Below are 18,859 nucleotides of genomic sequence, written 5' to 3' on the forward strand. Positions count from 1 at the left end.
AATAGGTTTTTAATAATAATGAAGCAATGGAAATACGAAATTAACCTTTATTACATAAGAGGTGTACAAAATAAATGGCCCGTGGTTATCCTGTTCTCTAATGTGCTGATTTGACAACACTGTTGGGTGACATATTGAAAACTGTATGTGATTCTGTAACTGTCCTAAAACCAGTAGAGAACGGTTGCAGACGTCCTCCACTGGCAATATTTACTCTGAAGACAAAAACGTTGATAAGTATGAAACTAAAAGATGAATATACCACTAAAAGAAAGCATAGCATAAAACATCTGCAGTAGTAGACATTTGATATGACTACGATAATTCATTATCTGCACCTAGTCCATTATTGATGTATGTTTAAATATAATAATAATAAATGCCATTTAGCAGACACTTCTATCCAAAGTGACTTAGTCATGCATACAATTTATGCATGGGTGGTCCCAGGAATCAAACCCACTACCCTGGTGTTACAAGCACCATGCTCTACCAGCTGAGCTACAAAGGACCATGTTTGACCCTGAACTCTCAGATTTCTGTGTTGTAAAACATTGTTCAGAACAACACCTGTGCAGTTTATTATAACAGACAGGCTTTTAACCCCTGAGTGGAGATTATTCTATCCTGGTCAGTCCAATAACTGAGTCTTTCTTCCCCTGAGGATAAGTGTCCAATGTCCTCCTCCTCTCTCACGATGCTTTGCCTTGTTGCCGCTCCTGTTTTCTCTGTAGGTAGCGAGCACGGGCATCACTCACAGAGCTTTCATCATTCCGTTTCTCCAGTTTCTTGAACACGTCTTCAGCAGACCCCTCTGGAAATAAACCGAACACACAGAATAACCTCTATTAGATTGTCAAGCAGACACAACAAGCATACGGATTACCTGGGGGCCTGGAAGGAACAGAAAAGGCACTACTGTAATTTGTAGCTTGTCCAATAGGAATGCTCATTACATTTTCCATTTAAAAAAACCTTTGCTCCAATTAAAGGATTTTGAATGATGAAGGAGCAGCTACAGAAGCATCAAATGTTATGCATTTTTTTCTATACCAGTGAATTCATACTCATCACCAGAGTCCATCACCCACCAGTTTGTCTTTTAGCTGCTTCCTTGGTCACCCACTTGGCCACCTCCTCGTCCGTCACCTCCTCTCTGGCCACGCTGCTCAGCTCGTACACATCCACCTCATGGAGCTTAGGAAGCAGGTCCTTCACCCAGTCATAGCGGATGGGGCACACCGTCCGGATGTAGATCCGCGAGGTGACCAGCAAATCATGGAAGATCACCCAGTCCAGCTGGGCCTCCTGGTCAAAGAGCTATGGGGAGGGGGAATCAAGTTATCACACAGAGCGATGGGGACTGATGTGTAATATGCATGTTGGGGATTTTATGGAGTGTTCTGAATTGATCAGAATATAGTCCTGGAAGTCTTTACCGTTGATGATGGATGAATGTGAACCATGGATCCATGCCCATCCATCGTGCAAAACACCTTCCCAACTGACCTGAGAGAAAACTCAAAAATGTTGTGGTTATCTTTCTTGACTTTTTAACATAACTGGGATTTTAAAAAACAAGCCGTACCTTCTTGCCACATTAGTGAAGTAACCAGAGCATAGACATCTCCTGAACAGCTCACTCTTATTGCCATCAAACTTCTCCATAGGGAAATCTCTCTTCTGGAAACGACGCACATACCCTGATTATAAATCTGTACATACATGGTCAGAGCTTCACATCACAGTTTTAGCCACACCAAAACTAATAAGATATGTAAACAAACAACAAACTGACCTTTTGTAGTCTTAGGAGGATCTCTCTGAGCTGGGTCTCCACGCTGAAGGCTGACTTTAGCGCCCTCCAGTGTATATAGTTGTCTTTACACCATGCTGAAGGGGCATCACTACAGTAGGCAGCAAAACAAGCTCACGTTAGATGGAGACCCATGAACATGAATGCAGTGAACATATAATGGAGCTTATTAAATACATTAAGAGGAGTTAATATTGTATACCTGGCCTTGCACTTCTCAAACACACTGAGCAGCATGGTGAAGTCATTACAGCTGCCCGCCTGCACTCCCAACTGCCTGTGCTTCTTATCTGCCTCCTTCTGCTTCTCTGGATGGCCTGCAGAGAGAGCAATGTCAAACATTTAGATTAGAACCATGATGCATACATATGTATTTCTGACATAACCACATCTTCATTGATTAAACCAACGCCTCAGGCCGCTATTGTCCACCTGGCCTGATGAAAATGTTCTCCACAGACAGCATGGCAGCTACAGGTAGCAGGAGGTCCTCACAGCCCAGGGAGGCAGCCTGGAGCAAGGCCCGGGTCAGCCCTGGGGGCAGGGGGAACTCTACCATCAGCTCACCAAGCCGGGTCACTTTACCTCTCCTACAGACAGGGGAGTGGGATATTGATAGAAGATAATAAGTGCTATTAAAGATTGAGTTATGATAGTCATGAAGAACTGCCAGTACTGTATGTGGTAGGTTCCCCTGTTATTGATGGTGAAAACAGCAGAGTTGTATCCCTATGTGGCTGTAGATGTATCTGGTGGAGATTAGTATAAACAATGACAGATGTACACGAATATACAGTATGTCTATATCTCTCACCTGTCGATGGCGTCACATTGGTAAAGCCGTTTCAATGCTTCTAGGATGAACCTTTCCTCTGGACGGTCCAGGTAAGGGAAACTTAGAGAGAGACACCAAGCAACTGTTAACTCGAAATGACACAACGACAAAGTTCCAGTTTAACAAAGTTTACTATACTATATGAACACACTACAAGGTAGCCATTACACTCAAGGCCAGGTCCAACAACGACTAGACTTCCTGCGCATGCGCACTCTTGACTGAGTGATAGCCCCGTAATAACAGAAATACAGGGATACTTAAAACATGAACTTAACAATCTCCCCCTTTTCTTTAAAGACAAATAAAACATCAACAACATAATTAAATGTCCAAGTATTATTCAAGATTCCCCATTACAAATGGGTTGTGTGACAGTTTTTATTTGTATTACTCAAGCTGCCACTTTCCATTACTGAGAGCCTGTAGGAGCGAGAGCCTGTAGGAGCACAAGACCGGATGCTCCTTTTTTAGTCAGACAGTCAGCAAGCTTTTCCTTTGTGGTTGACCACAGAATCCGCTGGATTCTCTGTGCTTGAATAAGTTCCTTGATGCTGCTAATCTCAAAGTCTTTTCTCTGACAGACTTGGTTGACTTCCCAGCATCAACTAATGAGTAGTTGACAGTGACACAAACTACAGGTAGAAAGTGCCGTTTTGTCCCACCAGTGTTAACCTAGCGAAGCATCACTGAAGACAACTAGTTTCAAAGAGTCATCTATTCCAACATGCTGAAACTTTAGTCACTTTTTGTGATTTCAGTTTACGAACAACTTTGCTTGCCTCATGAATGGTTTGTACAGTGGCGTGTTTTGTGTTAGATGCCAAGTTGCAACCATCAAACCAGGTCTACTCTGTCTCGCAGCCCATAAAATTTGTCCTATCTTTGACCTCAATTGACCAGCTTCAATTCCACAGAGGGGAATTCCTTTGTACGGCTCTTGAAGAATCCATGTGGATAGGTTGAAGATTCTTGATATAGCTCTCCTGTTGCATCAGTATTTTTCCATCAACTGTAATAAACTCTATGCCAACATAACAAAAATGATCATGCTCCTCACGGCCAACCTAGAAAACAGCTTTGAGGTGTGGAATCACAGTTGAAGCAAAGGTCTGTGAGCCACCCCAGATAAAGTCATCAACATGACAGGCAAGTACTCCAGTCACATTGCAGTCTTGATCAAGCCAATAGAAGACTGCGGGATCCACTTGTGACATTTTTCCACCTGTATTCAGCATTGTTGCCTTGACTTTGTTGTACCAGTAGAGTGATGCATCTGCCAGTCCATACACACACTTCCCCCCCCCCCCCCCCCACAGTGTTCCTTCGCTTTTAGCTTCAGGCGGAGGTCGGATGTGAATGTCCCTTGACAGCTCTGTTCCCTGCAAAAATCCAGATTTGATGTCTATGGAATTAAGTTTCCATTTTTTCTGGCAGATCACTGACATCAGCAATCTGAGTGACTCTGAGGTGCATGTCGGTGAGTCTTTTGGGAGTTCTTTAGCAGCCAGCTCCTCAAAACCTCTAGCCACTAGACGTGCTTTGGGCACTATTCCAGTTAAGGATTCTTTAAGGGTACACACCCACCTTGTTGAGATGCACTTTTGGCCAATGTCTTTGACTTCCTCAAACACTCCATTTTTCTTCCAATTACTGAGCTCATCTAGCTTAGCTGAGTCAAATGACACGTCCTTTGTTTCAAGTACATCATCATTTTGAATGTCATTCTGTTTTTCTCGATTTTCCATTAGTTCAATTCTGATATTATCTACAAGTGGCAGGTCAGCTGACCCTGTTGTACCAGAAAGTGTAGCTGGTTCAGAGTACTGCAAGTTGTACCAGCTCTTGTGTTTTGCTTTTCCTGCTCGTCCAATGACGGTTGCTGTATGTGGAATACCACTTTCTCTGTCCGTGTATTTAACAGTTTGTCCAGTTTTCAGATTGGAACAACCATGTTCTCTTAACACATGTGGCTGTTGAATGTTTTCCTCATTTGAACGCTCAACAGTATTACCTGTGGCATGGTTGAAGGTCTCTACTCCATTTCCTGTGTCAGTTTCGGTGTCCATATCATCGGATGCGACATCTGGTAGGTTTGTGTCTGTTACTGTGTCCTTTTTGTCATTTTCATTAGGAGACTGATTCTCAGCAACAGCCCCTCTATCTTGTTGATCATTTACTTTCCGCAATCTTGAGTGATGCACCCTGACAGTCATGCCTCCGTGCCTCACAAATATCACCACACCATCTTGACCAATGACTACTCCCGGTCCTTTCCACTCTTGACAGTCAACTCGTTTGTAGTACACTTTGTTTCCAGTTTTGTACTTCTCATCATCATTATTCCCTGAACTGCTGAGTAACTTCTGAAGTCTGTCAACTGTATCATGTCCAAACTGTTTGTAAAGCTTTAACAATACTTTGTGTTTTTCTTTAGTGCTCATGTTCTCTGTGTCAGTCAGAATCTCATTTTTGCATGGAGTCTGTGTGATGTCTTTGTCTAAAATGTTTACACAATAGTGACCTGAGGTAGTAAGTTCAAGAGTCACTGGTTGTTTAAACATCACTGCCTGGTCATTTTTTATGTCTAGTACAGCCCCTGCCTTCTTGAGGGAAGCTTTGCTTAATAGTAAGGGAATATCTGTAGGGACCACCTCTGTTTCAATGTGACACTTAGTCTGACCAATTTTTGCTGGCATCTTAACTCTCTTGGTAGAATGGACAATTCTCCCATCTCCAAATTTGAAAGCTCTGTTGCTTGGTGTGTCAATCATATTTTGTACTTCTTTCATATTTAGTTCACTGACATAGCTATCAAGCCATTTTGCACCACACACTGTCCGTGTACATGCAGTATCAATCACAGCAGATCCTAAGGATTCAACTATAAAAATCTCAGTATCAAAAGCAGATTCATTTGAAAACAGTGTAATGTTACACTGCTCTATCTCTGTGTTTACATTTTCCTCTGTTAGTTTAAGTTGTTCATTTTTATGAGGACAGTCTTTAACCCAATGGTAAGTGCTTTGACAAATTGCACATTTCGATCTCCTTCCAAATTTGTCCAGTGGATTTGTGCCGGGATATGGCGCCCTCTTCTGGTTGTCTTGAGAACGTGACTTGTTGGCGCCTTTTCTGTGCTGCTCGGTGTAATACGCTGCGTCACTCACTTGCATTCCATCTGTTATTGGCGCGACAGACGTCTTCTCACCAAATATTCTTTTTAGTGCCGACTTCATAGATGCAAAAGTCAGCACGGTACAAGCAGTCAAAGCCAACTGTTTCTCCCTACCATCTAGACAAGCAGTGTCTAGCAACTTAAACGCTAGCACTGCATCTGGGAGAACCATGTCATACTTGCGCATCCTATTGTACCTCTGTTCGAAATCAATGATGTAGTCTGCCATTGCAACCGAAATATCTCTCGTAACACTGTCAAAGTTTGAATATGCCTCGTAGACACGGTCTTTCTCTTCTTTGAGAAATACAGAATCCAGTGCTGTGATCAAAGTTCCCATACCGTCATCCTTGTTCAAATCCTCCAGGGATATTTCCAGTGCTGTATCTCTCACTCTTCCCTCCAGCGATAATACCACCGCAAGTGCTTGCTTTTTCGCATCCAGATTAGTAACGCGTATCCAGATTCCCAGTTCATTTTTCCAACTTTCGTACGACCTCTTCTCGTCGAAGCGAGGTGGCACGTTGTAGTTAGAAGCCATCTTCTGCTACCAATGTTAACTCCAAATGACACAACGACAAAGTTCCAGTTTAACAGCAACAATGGCCTCAAATTACTTGTTGGATTGTATTGTATTATCAACAGTCTCAAAAACGGACACTGGTTTCTCTGAGCACTTGAGGAAGTGGAGCTGTACCTACCTGATGACATCATGAACTCCCAGGCACTTGAGTGTGAGGATGACAGCGGTGAGACTGGTCCTCTGGATCTCTGGAACTGTGTACTCCGGCATGCACTTCTCCCAGAACTCCTGACTGTAGATCCGGAAGCACTTCCCGGCGGAGGTTCTCCCTGCCCGGCCTGCTCTCTGCAGGGCCTCGCTCCTACAACACCACACAACATTACAGTCCTGTTCATTAGGCACGAAACAAAAGGAAGCAGACTGAAACAGGGACTTACTTTGAAATCGGAACCACTTCGAGGATGTCCATGCCAACCCGTGAGTTGTGGTTGAGTTGCTTCACAAACCCACTGTCAACAATATACCTGCAGTGAACAAATGAGTCATGAAATTTGAGGCCTTGCCATTCTTTGGATAAAAATTGCTCTATGCTGCTCTGATAAGCCTTATGGTGACTCACTTTATTCCATTGATGGTGAGGGACGTTGCTGCAATGTTGGTGGCCACCACACATTTCCTTATACCCGGAGGGGGAGGCTGGAAGATCTGCTTCTGCTGATCTGTGAGAAGGACACAAATCATTCATATTATTTAAAAAGGAGTTGAAATGAGTCATGACTTTATACTTTTGATTTAGCAAGCCAATGGCATGCTAAACTGTGTCCACTTGGGTGTGAAAGGGAACTCCTTTTTGTCTTTCTATATGTGAATGTCACAGTGAGGGGTACTCGGACAGTGCACCAAATCCTACCAGTGGGCATAGATCCGTACAGGGGCAGGATCAGCAGCCCCTCCACTTTACGGTCCTGCACATCGTAACGGTAGTCTATGGATTCAGCCTTCTCATACAGCATGTCACAGGCCTTCTCAATCTCAGACTGTCCTGTTATAAACAGTTGTATTTAATTTTTTAAAACTGTAATCAGTACATTCAAATTCTGGAGATAATGTGTAGATTATTATTAGGTTACCTGTTAAAAACACAAGGATATCCCCAGCCATCTCACTGGTGTGCACATCCAATGCCACCTTGACAACCTGTCACAGACAAGAGGTTTGTTCATACTCAAAGTGTCCCCCCATATTTGTTTACAGACATTTTAGTAGAGACAATCTACATTGAGCAAAAATGTTATAATAAACAACTTTGCCTTGTGTGAACTAACACTCGCAACTTTACTTTTAAATTTTTTCTACAAGCAATGACTTCTCTGATAGCTACTTAATTGAAGAAAAATGTACTTGTACAATGACTACAATGACTAATGTACACTAATGTACTAAGATATGTGGTTGTCCAACCTAGCTATCTTAAGATGAATGCACTAACTGTAAGCTGCTCTGGATAAGAGCGTCTGCTAAATGACTAAAATGTAAATGTAAAGCAAGGAGTATGCAGTATTAAATGGTGTTGATGGCAGAGTTTAAATTAGCTAAATCCTGGGGTGATACAATCATTGAATTTATTCATTATCATACACTATACTAACAGTAGGCCTAAGTCAGTATTAGCAAGCTCACTCCCTACCTCTTTAACATAAACAGAGCTCTCTGTATCTTTTGGTCCTATGGCACAGCTAAACTTGGAGGTGACAGGAAAGGTTCTTCCAGGGATGGTGAAGACAGGACAACCTCCCAGGAACACAGAGAGCTTGTCTGTCTCCAGTGTGGCTGACATTACCACAACCTTCAGGGGGACAGAGCGACCCTTACAGGCCTTATCTGGACTGGAGAGGGTCTGCTTCAACAGACCCAGCAAAATGTCCTGCAGTAAAGCACATATTACACAACTGTTTAATGCCACAATCTGGGATTTGTTTTTCAGAAAAACAGCAGCCCCACCACTTGTTTTGGTATACGACTGAGGGATGGAGCTGGGCATATAATCAGATTACTGTTTTCAAGTAGTTGGCTCTATTACTGACAGTGTTAAGGCTCCTCTCATGGGCTTCATCCAAAATGACCACACTGTACTGAGACAGAACAGGGTCTGCCAGAATCTCTCTCAGCAGACAGCCATCCGTCATGTACTTCACCACCGTGTCCTGACAAAACACAAATCTCCTTTCAGGGACACACATTTGCTTATATACACTACAATCTAATTATCTTTACATTCAAGTGACAATATGTAGACCCCATAGAACACTTTAAGGTGCCTAAAATCTAAGCGTATCTAATAATTTATGTGAAGTATCAATTTAAGCAGACAACTAGGTAGGTGTCTTGGAGCTCTCTCACCTGTGTCGTGCAGTCATCGAAGCGCACTTGGTATCCGACCTCTCTACCCAGACTGCAGTGCATCTCCTGTGATACCCTCTGGGCTACAGTGATGGCTGCTACTCTCCGAGGCTGGGTGATGCCAATCTTGCCATTACCCCAAAATCCTACACAAGAAATACAACTTAACACCTATCCAAACCCCTCTATAAGGACAGCTCATAGACGAAGGCTATAATAAAGGGTATAGAGCTCTATTCTGTAGACACAGGTCCCATGGCACAAACGTACCTGCTTGATGCAAGTACTGGGGAAGTTGAGTCGTTTTCCCACTGCCAGTCTCGCCAGTGACAACCAAGAATGAATTGTCTTTGACAGCCTGTTGAAGTGTGGCCTTGTGTTGATAGATCGGCAGGTTCTTTGATTCGTCTAAATCTCCCTTGGTATCCCACTTCGTCCTTTTCGACATGATGGACTCTATTGTTGTTCAACTATACGAAGGGGAATGACAAAAGCTGGTTCCAATAACGTATATTACACGCATACACTAACAAAGAGTAAACACATAACTGCTCACTTATATAGTTGACTCTCCGACACAATATTCTAACTTTTAGGTCGTAAAGATTCTAAGTTACACACGTTTCCGTCAGCAAAACGATGGAACACAGCAACTTCCGGAAGCAATGCATTCTGAGTTTTCATTGGTCCCTGTCGTTGGTAAATACCCTGACGTAATATTTTAAGCCGCTCCCCTAAGTCTGAAAAAGTATTCCTCTTCTTCTGTGGGTTTTAAGGCGGACTACAACCCCAAAAGGTATATTGCCGCAACCAGCTGGACGGGTTGGGGAAAAAAAGGTAAAACATCTAATCCATACGTGATAGGGAAATGAACCCAAATAAAACTAGTAAATTGACAAACAAAACGTACACTTCTTCCTTCTTTCAAATCTCCATATGTGCCTTCTCAGGCTTTAGAGCCTTAGAGGGTGGTACAGCTTGTGAGAATTTTCCATATAACTATATTTTGCTGGACCTTTTCTCCACTTTGGCAGTGCCATTAATCAACATAGCTATAAAGGCCACAAAGTCCACCTTCTTAACCTTTAAAATATCAGGGTCCTGCTGGTGAAAGGCAACCCCTGCAGCCTGCAGTGAAGGCTTATCCACCACCATGGACTCTTCGGGAGCACCATTCAACCTCTCAAACCTTTTAATAGCTGCTGCATATGAAATGCTCTGGACAGCCCTGACTTTGACCACCACATTTTCTTTCACCTTTGTTGGGCATTCAAAAGACTTGGCTTCACAGTTCCCACCACAATTGCAACATGTCACATTTTCAGCACTTTTATAACACATTAAATTATATTTTCCACAACTTGGACATCTCGGTTTCTCCCTTCTGCAAACACTTGAAACATGACCAAAAACTTTACAGTGATCACATTGCATTGGTCTTGCGATAAGACTCTGTAGTTTATATACCCCAGCTGCACTTGAGTAGGGAGAGACTCTTGTCAAAAAACTAAATAACAGATAAACTATTCACTTTTTCATCATTCACCACAGTATTCATCCGACGTGCATCAATCACTACGGGAATATTTTTCATCTCTTCAACATCGACTTCCCACGGGATGCCAGATATTACCCCCTTGAGGGTGCACTGTTCCGAAGAGACACACACGACACGTCACATGCTGATCACACCACTCGTGTCACGTGCGTTGCAAAATAAATGTACACATACATGTTATTCAATCATTGCGACAGCGAGCGCCTGAGTGGCCATGCGTTAAAATAGAAGTTGGTTATATTTGTGACGCTCAACGCGTTGCAAGTCCTGCCTCTCAAATCTCCTCATTGGTTTTTAGGAGCATATACCCATGTGGGTGATTGAAAGATGAACTGACGTCCACACTGACGTCCACAGATGAACTGACGTCCACACACAGTAATGCACCGTAAAGTTGGTTGCTAACCACCATATAAAGTCTAAAGAAGAAAAAGAAGCCTGTAGGAAGGAGGAGAGATGACGGGAAATTAATTCGGTTTACTGTTTTATCTGTGAATTAATTGTCGGAGTAGAGGACCTTGTGCATTTCAGGTAAAATAACAACCCAATGTTTATATCCCAGGACAAATTAGCTAGCAACAGCAAGCTAGTTAGCTAAATTGCCATAAATGTTTAATGCTTTTCAACCTGTCCACAAATTAATGTAATTGGTTCAGAGTTTGTTTAGATATTTCAACCTGCGTGTTCTGATTGCTTCTGGTGTGGGTGAACAAAATCAACATGTGCACGAGCGCGTCTGGTTTGGTCAGCATGTCAGACTTATCAAATCGGGTGAGACGCAACACAAGTTCCTTCTGATCCGCAGATGTACAAAAAATCCAAATAAGCCCGCCTCTCGTGATTCTCACAGATTTCCTTTACCCATCACTCTCTCCACCAGTTTGGATAGCGCAAATGGATTATTCAAGATTGGTATTTCGATCAACTGCTCCCCATTAACAAACCGTACTCCAACAAGATAGGAAAGGACATTCTCAGTACTATACACTACTCCGTTTTCCATTCTTTTGGACAATACTCCAATTATCCTTGATTCAACCGCCATTAGATTCACAATCCACTTCAGCGTCTGCTTCCGCCATCTTTCCCACCACCTCATTCGGGCCACACTTTTTGTCTGAAATGTCACTGTAGAAGTATTGCTTAAATGCACAGTTTTCAACGATTAAATTTAATAATATGCAAAAATTCATGAGAAAACGTATAATTTGCATTAACATACAAGGGTTCAATTGCAACAATGAGCCAATTGTTTCAGTATTGACAAGGGCTGCCTTTTCCGAGCTAAATTGACCAAGAGGCACCTCCAACAACAACACATAAAACCTCACATAATTCTGTCCAGAAATTCTGGCCAATTTCTCACAACTTGTGGCATATGGGCATTTTAGGTGAGCGCTGATGCCCTCTGATAAGCAGTGCCCACTTTGTCAAAGGCAGGGGCGCAAAATATTTTGCTTGTCCATTCTCAGCGCGCCTTTCCAGGTGCTGTTGGAAATAGCCTAACCTAAATACCCCAACCAGAAGCCATCAATTACAGGCAACATCCACACTGAGCTAAAGGGTAGAGCTGCCGCTTTCAAGGAGCGGGACTCTAACCCGGAAGCTTATTAAAATATCCTGTTATGCCCTCCGATGAACCATCAAACAGGCAAAGCATCAATACAGGACTAAGATTTAATCGACGCTTGTCGGATGTGGCAGGGCTTGCAAACTATTACAGACTACAAAGGGAAGCACAGCCACGAGCTGCCCAGTGACACGAACCTACCAGACGAGCTAAATTACTTCTATGCTCACTTCGAGGCAAGTAACACTGAAAAATGCATGAGAGCACGAGCTGTTCCGGACGACTGTGTGATCACGCTCTCCGTAGCCGATGTGAGTAAGACCTTTAAACAGGTCAACATTCACAAGCCCTCTCTTTCTAAAATTATCCACCGCTATTGTTGCAACCCCTACTACCAGTCTGTTCAACCTCTCTTTCGTATTGTCCGAGATCCCTAAATATTGGAAAGCTGCCTCGCTCATCCCCTCTTCAAAGGGGGTGACACTCTAGACCCAAACTGTTATAGACCTATATCCATCCTGCCCTGTCTTTCTGAAGTCTTCGAAAGCCAAGTTCATAAACAGATCACTGACCATTTCGAATCCCACCGTACCTTCTCCGATGTGCAATCAGGTTTCCGAGCTGGTCAAGGGTGCACCTCAGCCACACTCAAGGTACTAAACAATATCATAACCGCCATTGATAAAAGATTGTACTGTGCAGCCGTCTTCATCGACCTGGCCAAGGCTTTCAACTCTGTCAATCACCACATTCTTATTGGCAGACTCAACAGCCTTGGTTTCTCAAATGACTGTCTCCCCTGGTTCACCAACTACTTTTCAGACAGAGTTCAGTGTGTCAAATCGGAGGTCCTGTTGTCCGGACCTCTGGCAGTCTCTATGGGGGTGCCTCAGGGTTCAATTCTCGGGCCGACTCTTTTCTCTGTATATATCAACAATGTCTCATCCCCATATTATCCAAATTGATTAATCAAAGGAATCAGGACGGATAAAGCCAATGCAATGGCCTGTTTTACAAATGGTGGGCCTACCACATGGATGGAAATTCATAAAATTCTATTGCGGTGACATGGTAGGCTACACCCCAGTAATCAAGAGCCGACAACTTTTGGACATATTTTCTTGGTGGTTTACAAATGGTAGGCTTACCACATAGATGGGCATTCATACAATTTTATTTAAGTTGAAACTGGAGCAGCAGCACGGCCATGTGGACTGGGGACAGCAAGGAGTCATCATGCCAGGTAGTCCTGAGGCATGGTCCTAGGGCCCAGGTCCTCCGAGAGCGAGAAAGAACGAAAGAGAGAAAGAAACAGAGAAAAAGAGAGAGAGAATTAGAGAGAGCATACTTAAATTCACACAGGACACTGGATAAGACAGGAGAAATACTCCAGATATAACAGACTGACCCTAGACCCGACACATAAACTACTGCAGCATAAATACTGGAGGCTGAGACAGGAGGGGTCGGGAGACACTGTGGCCCCGTCCGACGATACCCTCGGACAGGGCCAAACAGGCAGGATATAACCCCACCCACTTTGCCAAAGCACAGCCCCCACACCACTAGAGGGATATCTTCAACCTCCAACTTACCATACTGAGACAAGGCTGAGTATAGCCCACGAAGATCTCCGCCACGACACAACCCAAGGGGGGGGTGCCAACCCGGACAGGAAGATCACGTCAGTGACTCAACCCACTCAAGTGACGCATCCCTCCTAGGGACGGCATGGAGAGCACCAGTAAGCCAGTGACTCAGCCCCAGTAACAGGGTTAGAGGCAGAGAATCCCAGTGCAGAGAGGGGAACCGGCCAGGCAGAGACAGTAAGGGCGGTTCGTTGCTCCAGTGCCTTTCCGTTCACCTTCACACTCCTGGGCCAGACTACACTCAATAATAGGACCTAGTTAAACTTACTTCTATTACAGAGCATTGAGCAGCTGGTTCTTCTACAGACATCTGTATCACAATGGAAGTCTAACTGGGGGGGATAAAGTGTTATCAGTGGTGTAAAGTACTTAAGTGAAGACACTTTAAAGTACTACTTAAGTCGTTTTTGGGAGGGTATCTGTACTTTATTATTTATATTTTTGACAACATTTACTTTTACTTCACTACATTCCTAAAGAAAATAATGTACTTTTTAGTCCATACATTTTCCCTGACACCTAAAAGTACCTGTGACATTTTGAATGCTTACCAGGACAGGAAAATCTGGTCTAATTCACATACTTATCAAGAGAACATCCCTGGTCATCCCTACTGCCTCTGATCTGGTGGACTCACTAAACAAATACTGTGTTTGTAAATTATGTCTGAGTGTTGGAGTGTGCTTCTGTAAATACAAAAACTAGAAAATTGTGCCATCTGCTTTGCTTAATATAAGGAATTTGAAATGATTTATACTTGTACTTTGAATTTTGTATATGATTTAACAACCACTCAGACTTTGTAAATCCATGGACCACGAACCACTTGTGATGTGATGGATACTTGACACCCTTACTGTGGATACAGACGCCTCACAAGTCCTCAACTGGCAGCTTCATTAAACAGTACCTGTCTCAACGTCAACAGTGAAGAGGCGACTCCGGGATGCTGGCCTTCTCGTTGTACGAGATCTTCAGTTTCTTGGCAATTTCTCGCATGGAATAGCCTTCATTTCTCAGAACAAGTATAGACTGACGAGTCTCAGAAGAAAGTTATTTGTTTCTGGCCATTTTGAGCCTGTAATCGAACCCACAAATGCTCATGCCCCAGATACTCAACTAGTCTAAAGAAGGCCAGTTTTATTGCTTCTTTAATCAGAACAACAGTTTTCAGTTGTGCTAACATAATTGCAAAAGGGTTTTCTAATCATCAATTAGCCTTTTAAAATGATAAACTTGGATTAGCTAACACAACATACCACTGGAACACAGGAGTGATGGTTGCTGATAATGGGCCTCTGTACGCCTATGTAGATATTCCATTAAAAATCAGCCGTTTCCAGCAACAATAGTCCTTTACAACATAAAACATGTCTACACTGTATTTCTGATCAATTTGATGTTATTTTAATGGACAAAAAATTTGCTTTTCTTTCAAAAACAAGGACGTTTCTAAGTGACCCCAAACTTTTTAACGGTAGTGTACATGTAACAGGAGTCTGGGGAGAGAACACAACCAAGAGTCAAATTGCTCACAATATATAGCAATTGGCCGAACCTATTAAATTGTTTTAATGTGTGTGCACTGGAAAGACACAATTCATGTTTTTGTATTTCAACAGTGGTGTGGACTCGAGTCACATGACTTGGACTCGAGTCAGACTCGAGTCACAAATATTATGACTTGGACTCGACTTTCACTTTAACACCAATGACTCGTGACTTGACTTGAGCCTATGACTCGACCTGACTTGATACCCTCCCCAAGCCCAAATATTAAAAATTATGCTATTAAAAAAAGTGTGCAGCACATCAACTCTTCATTAACGGATTACAGTTTGAATCGGACAGCAGCCAATAAAATTGTGCCAGCTGAGAAAACGTTGTGCGTGGCAGTGCAGAGGAACGTCGGCGGGTGATTTCAGATGGAGCCCTTGGAAAGATATACCCAAAATTATTTTTTTCGGATATAAAGACAACTCTGTATCAACAAAAAACGGATTTCAACTTGCAAAACATGCCGGAAGAAAATTACAGATGGAGGCGCAACAATTTCCAACTTCGTTTCGACAAAGAACGGTGAGTCGTGGCTAATATAGCCAACAGCTATATATTTTATTACTTTACTAGTGTATCATGTAGGTAGGCTAGTGTACAGTTAAATCAATGAGCCTCCACACAGTCAGTCAGTGCGGGAACGTGATCATTGCACCCAAGATTGAGCTACAACTGGCTAGTGTTAGGATTTATGTTTATTGCACTATAACCCAATACTACATCACGTGATTGAATATTAGCAACTGTTGGCCTGGGTGTCTGTGTGTGTGTGCTGGAAGTAACAGTTAGCCCCAGATAAGTGTGCTGGGAAGCTGTGGTTAGCCTTGAGCGAGAACAGTGTGCTTTGTATGCAGGTGCAAATAGCTCAGACAATGTTACAGAGCTATCTTACCTCAGTCTCTAGGGTGTGGGAGCGTAATCTACACAGCAACAGCGCTGGACACCAAGGAGCGCCAAGAGGCTGGGACTAGCCTGAGCGCCGGTGATAGGCTGAGCAAAGTTTAAACCACGCTCAGCCTCTACTGTGATAGGCCAACAGACGGGTTGGAACTACGTCTGTCACCGTATAAGAACAGCTGTTTACTTACATCCTGCCAGTTCTCTGTTCTGCCCTGCGAGGTGATACAGAGAACCCGTATATACGAAAATTGCATTTACCATTTATCGCTTGAGTTTAATAAAAATACTTATATATTCGGTGACTCTGAATCACATTTTGTCCTGATACCAGATTTGAATTGACGCAAATCCCTTATACTAGGCAGTTGGTAGCCTAAAACCTGCCTGACGGGGGCGGTGTCTTTCTCATGGCTACCCATGTATTTCCATGTCAATATGTTTATTTGGAAAGTAATAAATATATAGATATTTTTAAAAGCATTCATGATTTGCGTAAATGTAATATACTAATTATTACTAATTATTATAAAAATATGAAATGGTATTACATTTGGTGAAGAGCACGCGTAGCACATTCATCTCCTGCACATCTATCACTCCAGTGTTTTATTGCTATATTGTTACTTCGCCACCATGGCCTATTTATTGCCTTACCTCCCTTATCTTACCTCATTTGCACACACTGTATATAGACCTTTTCTACTGTATTATTGACTGTATGTTTGTTTATTCCATGTGTAAATGTGTTGTTGTATGTGTCGAACTGATTTGCTTTATCTAGGCCAGGTCGCAGTTGTAAATGAGAACTCATTCTCAACTAGCCTACCTGGTTAAATAAAGGTGAAAAAAGGAGCACATTATGACTTGTTTAGGACTCGAAAGTTAAAGACTTGAGACTTGACTTAATACTTGACGGTCTTGACTTGAGACTTACTTGTGACTTGTAAAACAATGACTTGGTCCCACCTCTGCTGTTCAATGCAAAGCTGCAATGGAAGGTCATTCTTAGAAAGGGATAAATCCCGTGCAAACATACAGGTGTAACTCCATTATATCTTCCACACTATAAATGATCAACTGGATCACTGTGATTCTTAACTAAAGCGGGTATCTCGAAATATAGATCCTTGATTATTATGCAAAAGTTGATCTGCCTCAACGTTCACCCAATAGACCATTTTCCAAATACAAAATGTAAAAAAATAAGCTAAATCAAAAAGGGTACTTTTGAGATTTAAATGTTGAATAAATTGATGGAAAACATTGTATTTCAGAATCTATACATACTCTATATTTGAGAGCACACTATATGGTGTATAATGACAGCAAGATGTTGTCTGTATCATGTACGGTTCACAGATCATAGGGTCTTACATGAGGCATGTCTAGGTCTAAAAAGGGCCTAAAATTGCCACTTTCATCATGAGTTTCAAAAAAATGGTTTGTGTGATACAAATGTAAAAAGCATGTCAAACATTTTCCTCACAATTAAGTTTCTATGTGAGAATTGCCAGAACCATCTGAGATACCAAAAACATTTCCCATCAACAATCTGAAAGGAGTCCCAAGGAAAAAAACAATTTGACGTGGTAGGGAAATAGATCTGATGGAGGTAGGTGAATTGAAAGAGGAAGGTAACAGAGTGATCAGTCCTGGTTTTGGGCTTGCCATCCTGGCTGTGGTTCAGGGGGGGGGGGGGCATTCTGGAAAATGATGATGATGAACCCTTGTCTCAGTGCCCAAGAGAACTTCTCGATGGTGGATTGTCAACTTTGCTGGTTTCCTCTGAAGGGAATGTTTAGATGGTTGATAACTGATATAATTTCACACTATATTGCTGCTTAATAAATTCTTTCCACAATGCAACTTTTGTATTATATTACATTAAGGGAAATATTTTGTTACCTTTCAGGATGCCAGTTGGCATTTTAAAGATGGTGATCTAAACTTGGCCCTCATCGACCATAGCCTTGATGACCACTGTCAAACTGGCAATATCTCCCTGGCACATTTTAATAAAAGTGATGTTAACGTCAGCCTTTAAGTGCTACAGCAAAAAAATTAATGAGATGTAATATTAGCGGAAATAATTAGCCTACTTGTCTTTTGACGAGACAGCCATAGTAGCTAACAGAAAAGAGAAGGAACCGGTCTGTCTCTCCCATAAGATAGTGGCACTGAACGATATCTAATGCCCTGCAGTGTCCACCAGGTTCATCTGTGTGAATTTGAATACACATGACATTAGCAATTAGCCAAAACCACACATATTGTATAATCAATGATATTGCCATTTGACTGATCAGGAATGAACATTTTAAGATACTTACTGTGGCGTACCACAGACAAGCAACCAGGGGGAGACTCGTTGAGGCCTGGTGACAGACGGAGTCTACATCACGCGGCGGTGGCTCCCTCTGCTGGACATGCCAGGTCTTGACGTGTCCTCTGGCCAGGACTAATTGAGACTGAATAAGGCTGGTGGTTAATCAAGGGGCTGATTGCTCACCAGCCGTACAAGGCCCATAAAGCTGCCAGGAGGGCAGCACACGGGAGGATTGGAGGTAGTGAGAGGTTGTTCCCGGACCGACGTTCTCACAGTCTGCTAGACCCGAGCGGCTTGGTGGTCTACTCCAGAGCCCAGAAGGCGGTAACCCGGAAGAGGTTTATTTTCTTCTTATTTATTGTTTTAATTAAACACTCTTGAAACTGAGGTATCACACTTGTGTCTTATGTGTAAACGTCTTGATCAAACTCCCTGGTCTGCCACATTACATTGGACATACATTCATCCAGTTTCCATTCAACATTACTGTAATTTATGTCTTTGTAAACTGCAGTTCTATTTCCTACCTTTCAGACTGTCAGTGCGG

General features: G+C 42.6%; 1 protein-coding gene across 1 annotated transcript; it reads right to left on the minus strand.

Moving 5' to 3' along the window:
• Window positions 1-33: 33 nt before the first annotated feature.
• On the minus strand, window positions 34-9,433 carry dhx40 (DEAH (Asp-Glu-Ala-His) box polypeptide 40). The gene is made up of 17 exons (XM_055880900.1): window positions 9,023-9,433; window positions 8,753-8,898; window positions 8,437-8,556; window positions 8,040-8,276; window positions 7,483-7,549; window positions 7,263-7,394; window positions 6,972-7,071; window positions 6,790-6,876; window positions 6,531-6,713; window positions 2,631-2,711; window positions 2,249-2,406; window positions 2,019-2,133; window positions 1,799-1,907; window positions 1,589-1,683; window positions 1,440-1,509; window positions 1,092-1,320; window positions 34-814 (listed from the first exon to the last, which is right to left on the minus strand). Exons 1-17 carry the CDS (start codon window positions 9,198-9,200, stop codon window positions 693-695), a joined length of 2,229 nt encoding a protein of 742 aa, XP_055736875.1. The 5' UTR covers window positions 9,201-9,433; the 3' UTR covers window positions 34-692.
• Window positions 9,434-18,859: the final 9,426 nt, after the last annotated feature.

This window comes from Salvelinus fontinalis, chromosome 24 (assembly GCF_029448725.1).
Source record: "Salvelinus fontinalis isolate EN_2023a chromosome 24, ASM2944872v1, whole genome shotgun sequence".
Taxonomy (NCBI): Eukaryota; Metazoa; Chordata; class Actinopteri; order Salmoniformes; family Salmonidae; genus Salvelinus; species Salvelinus fontinalis.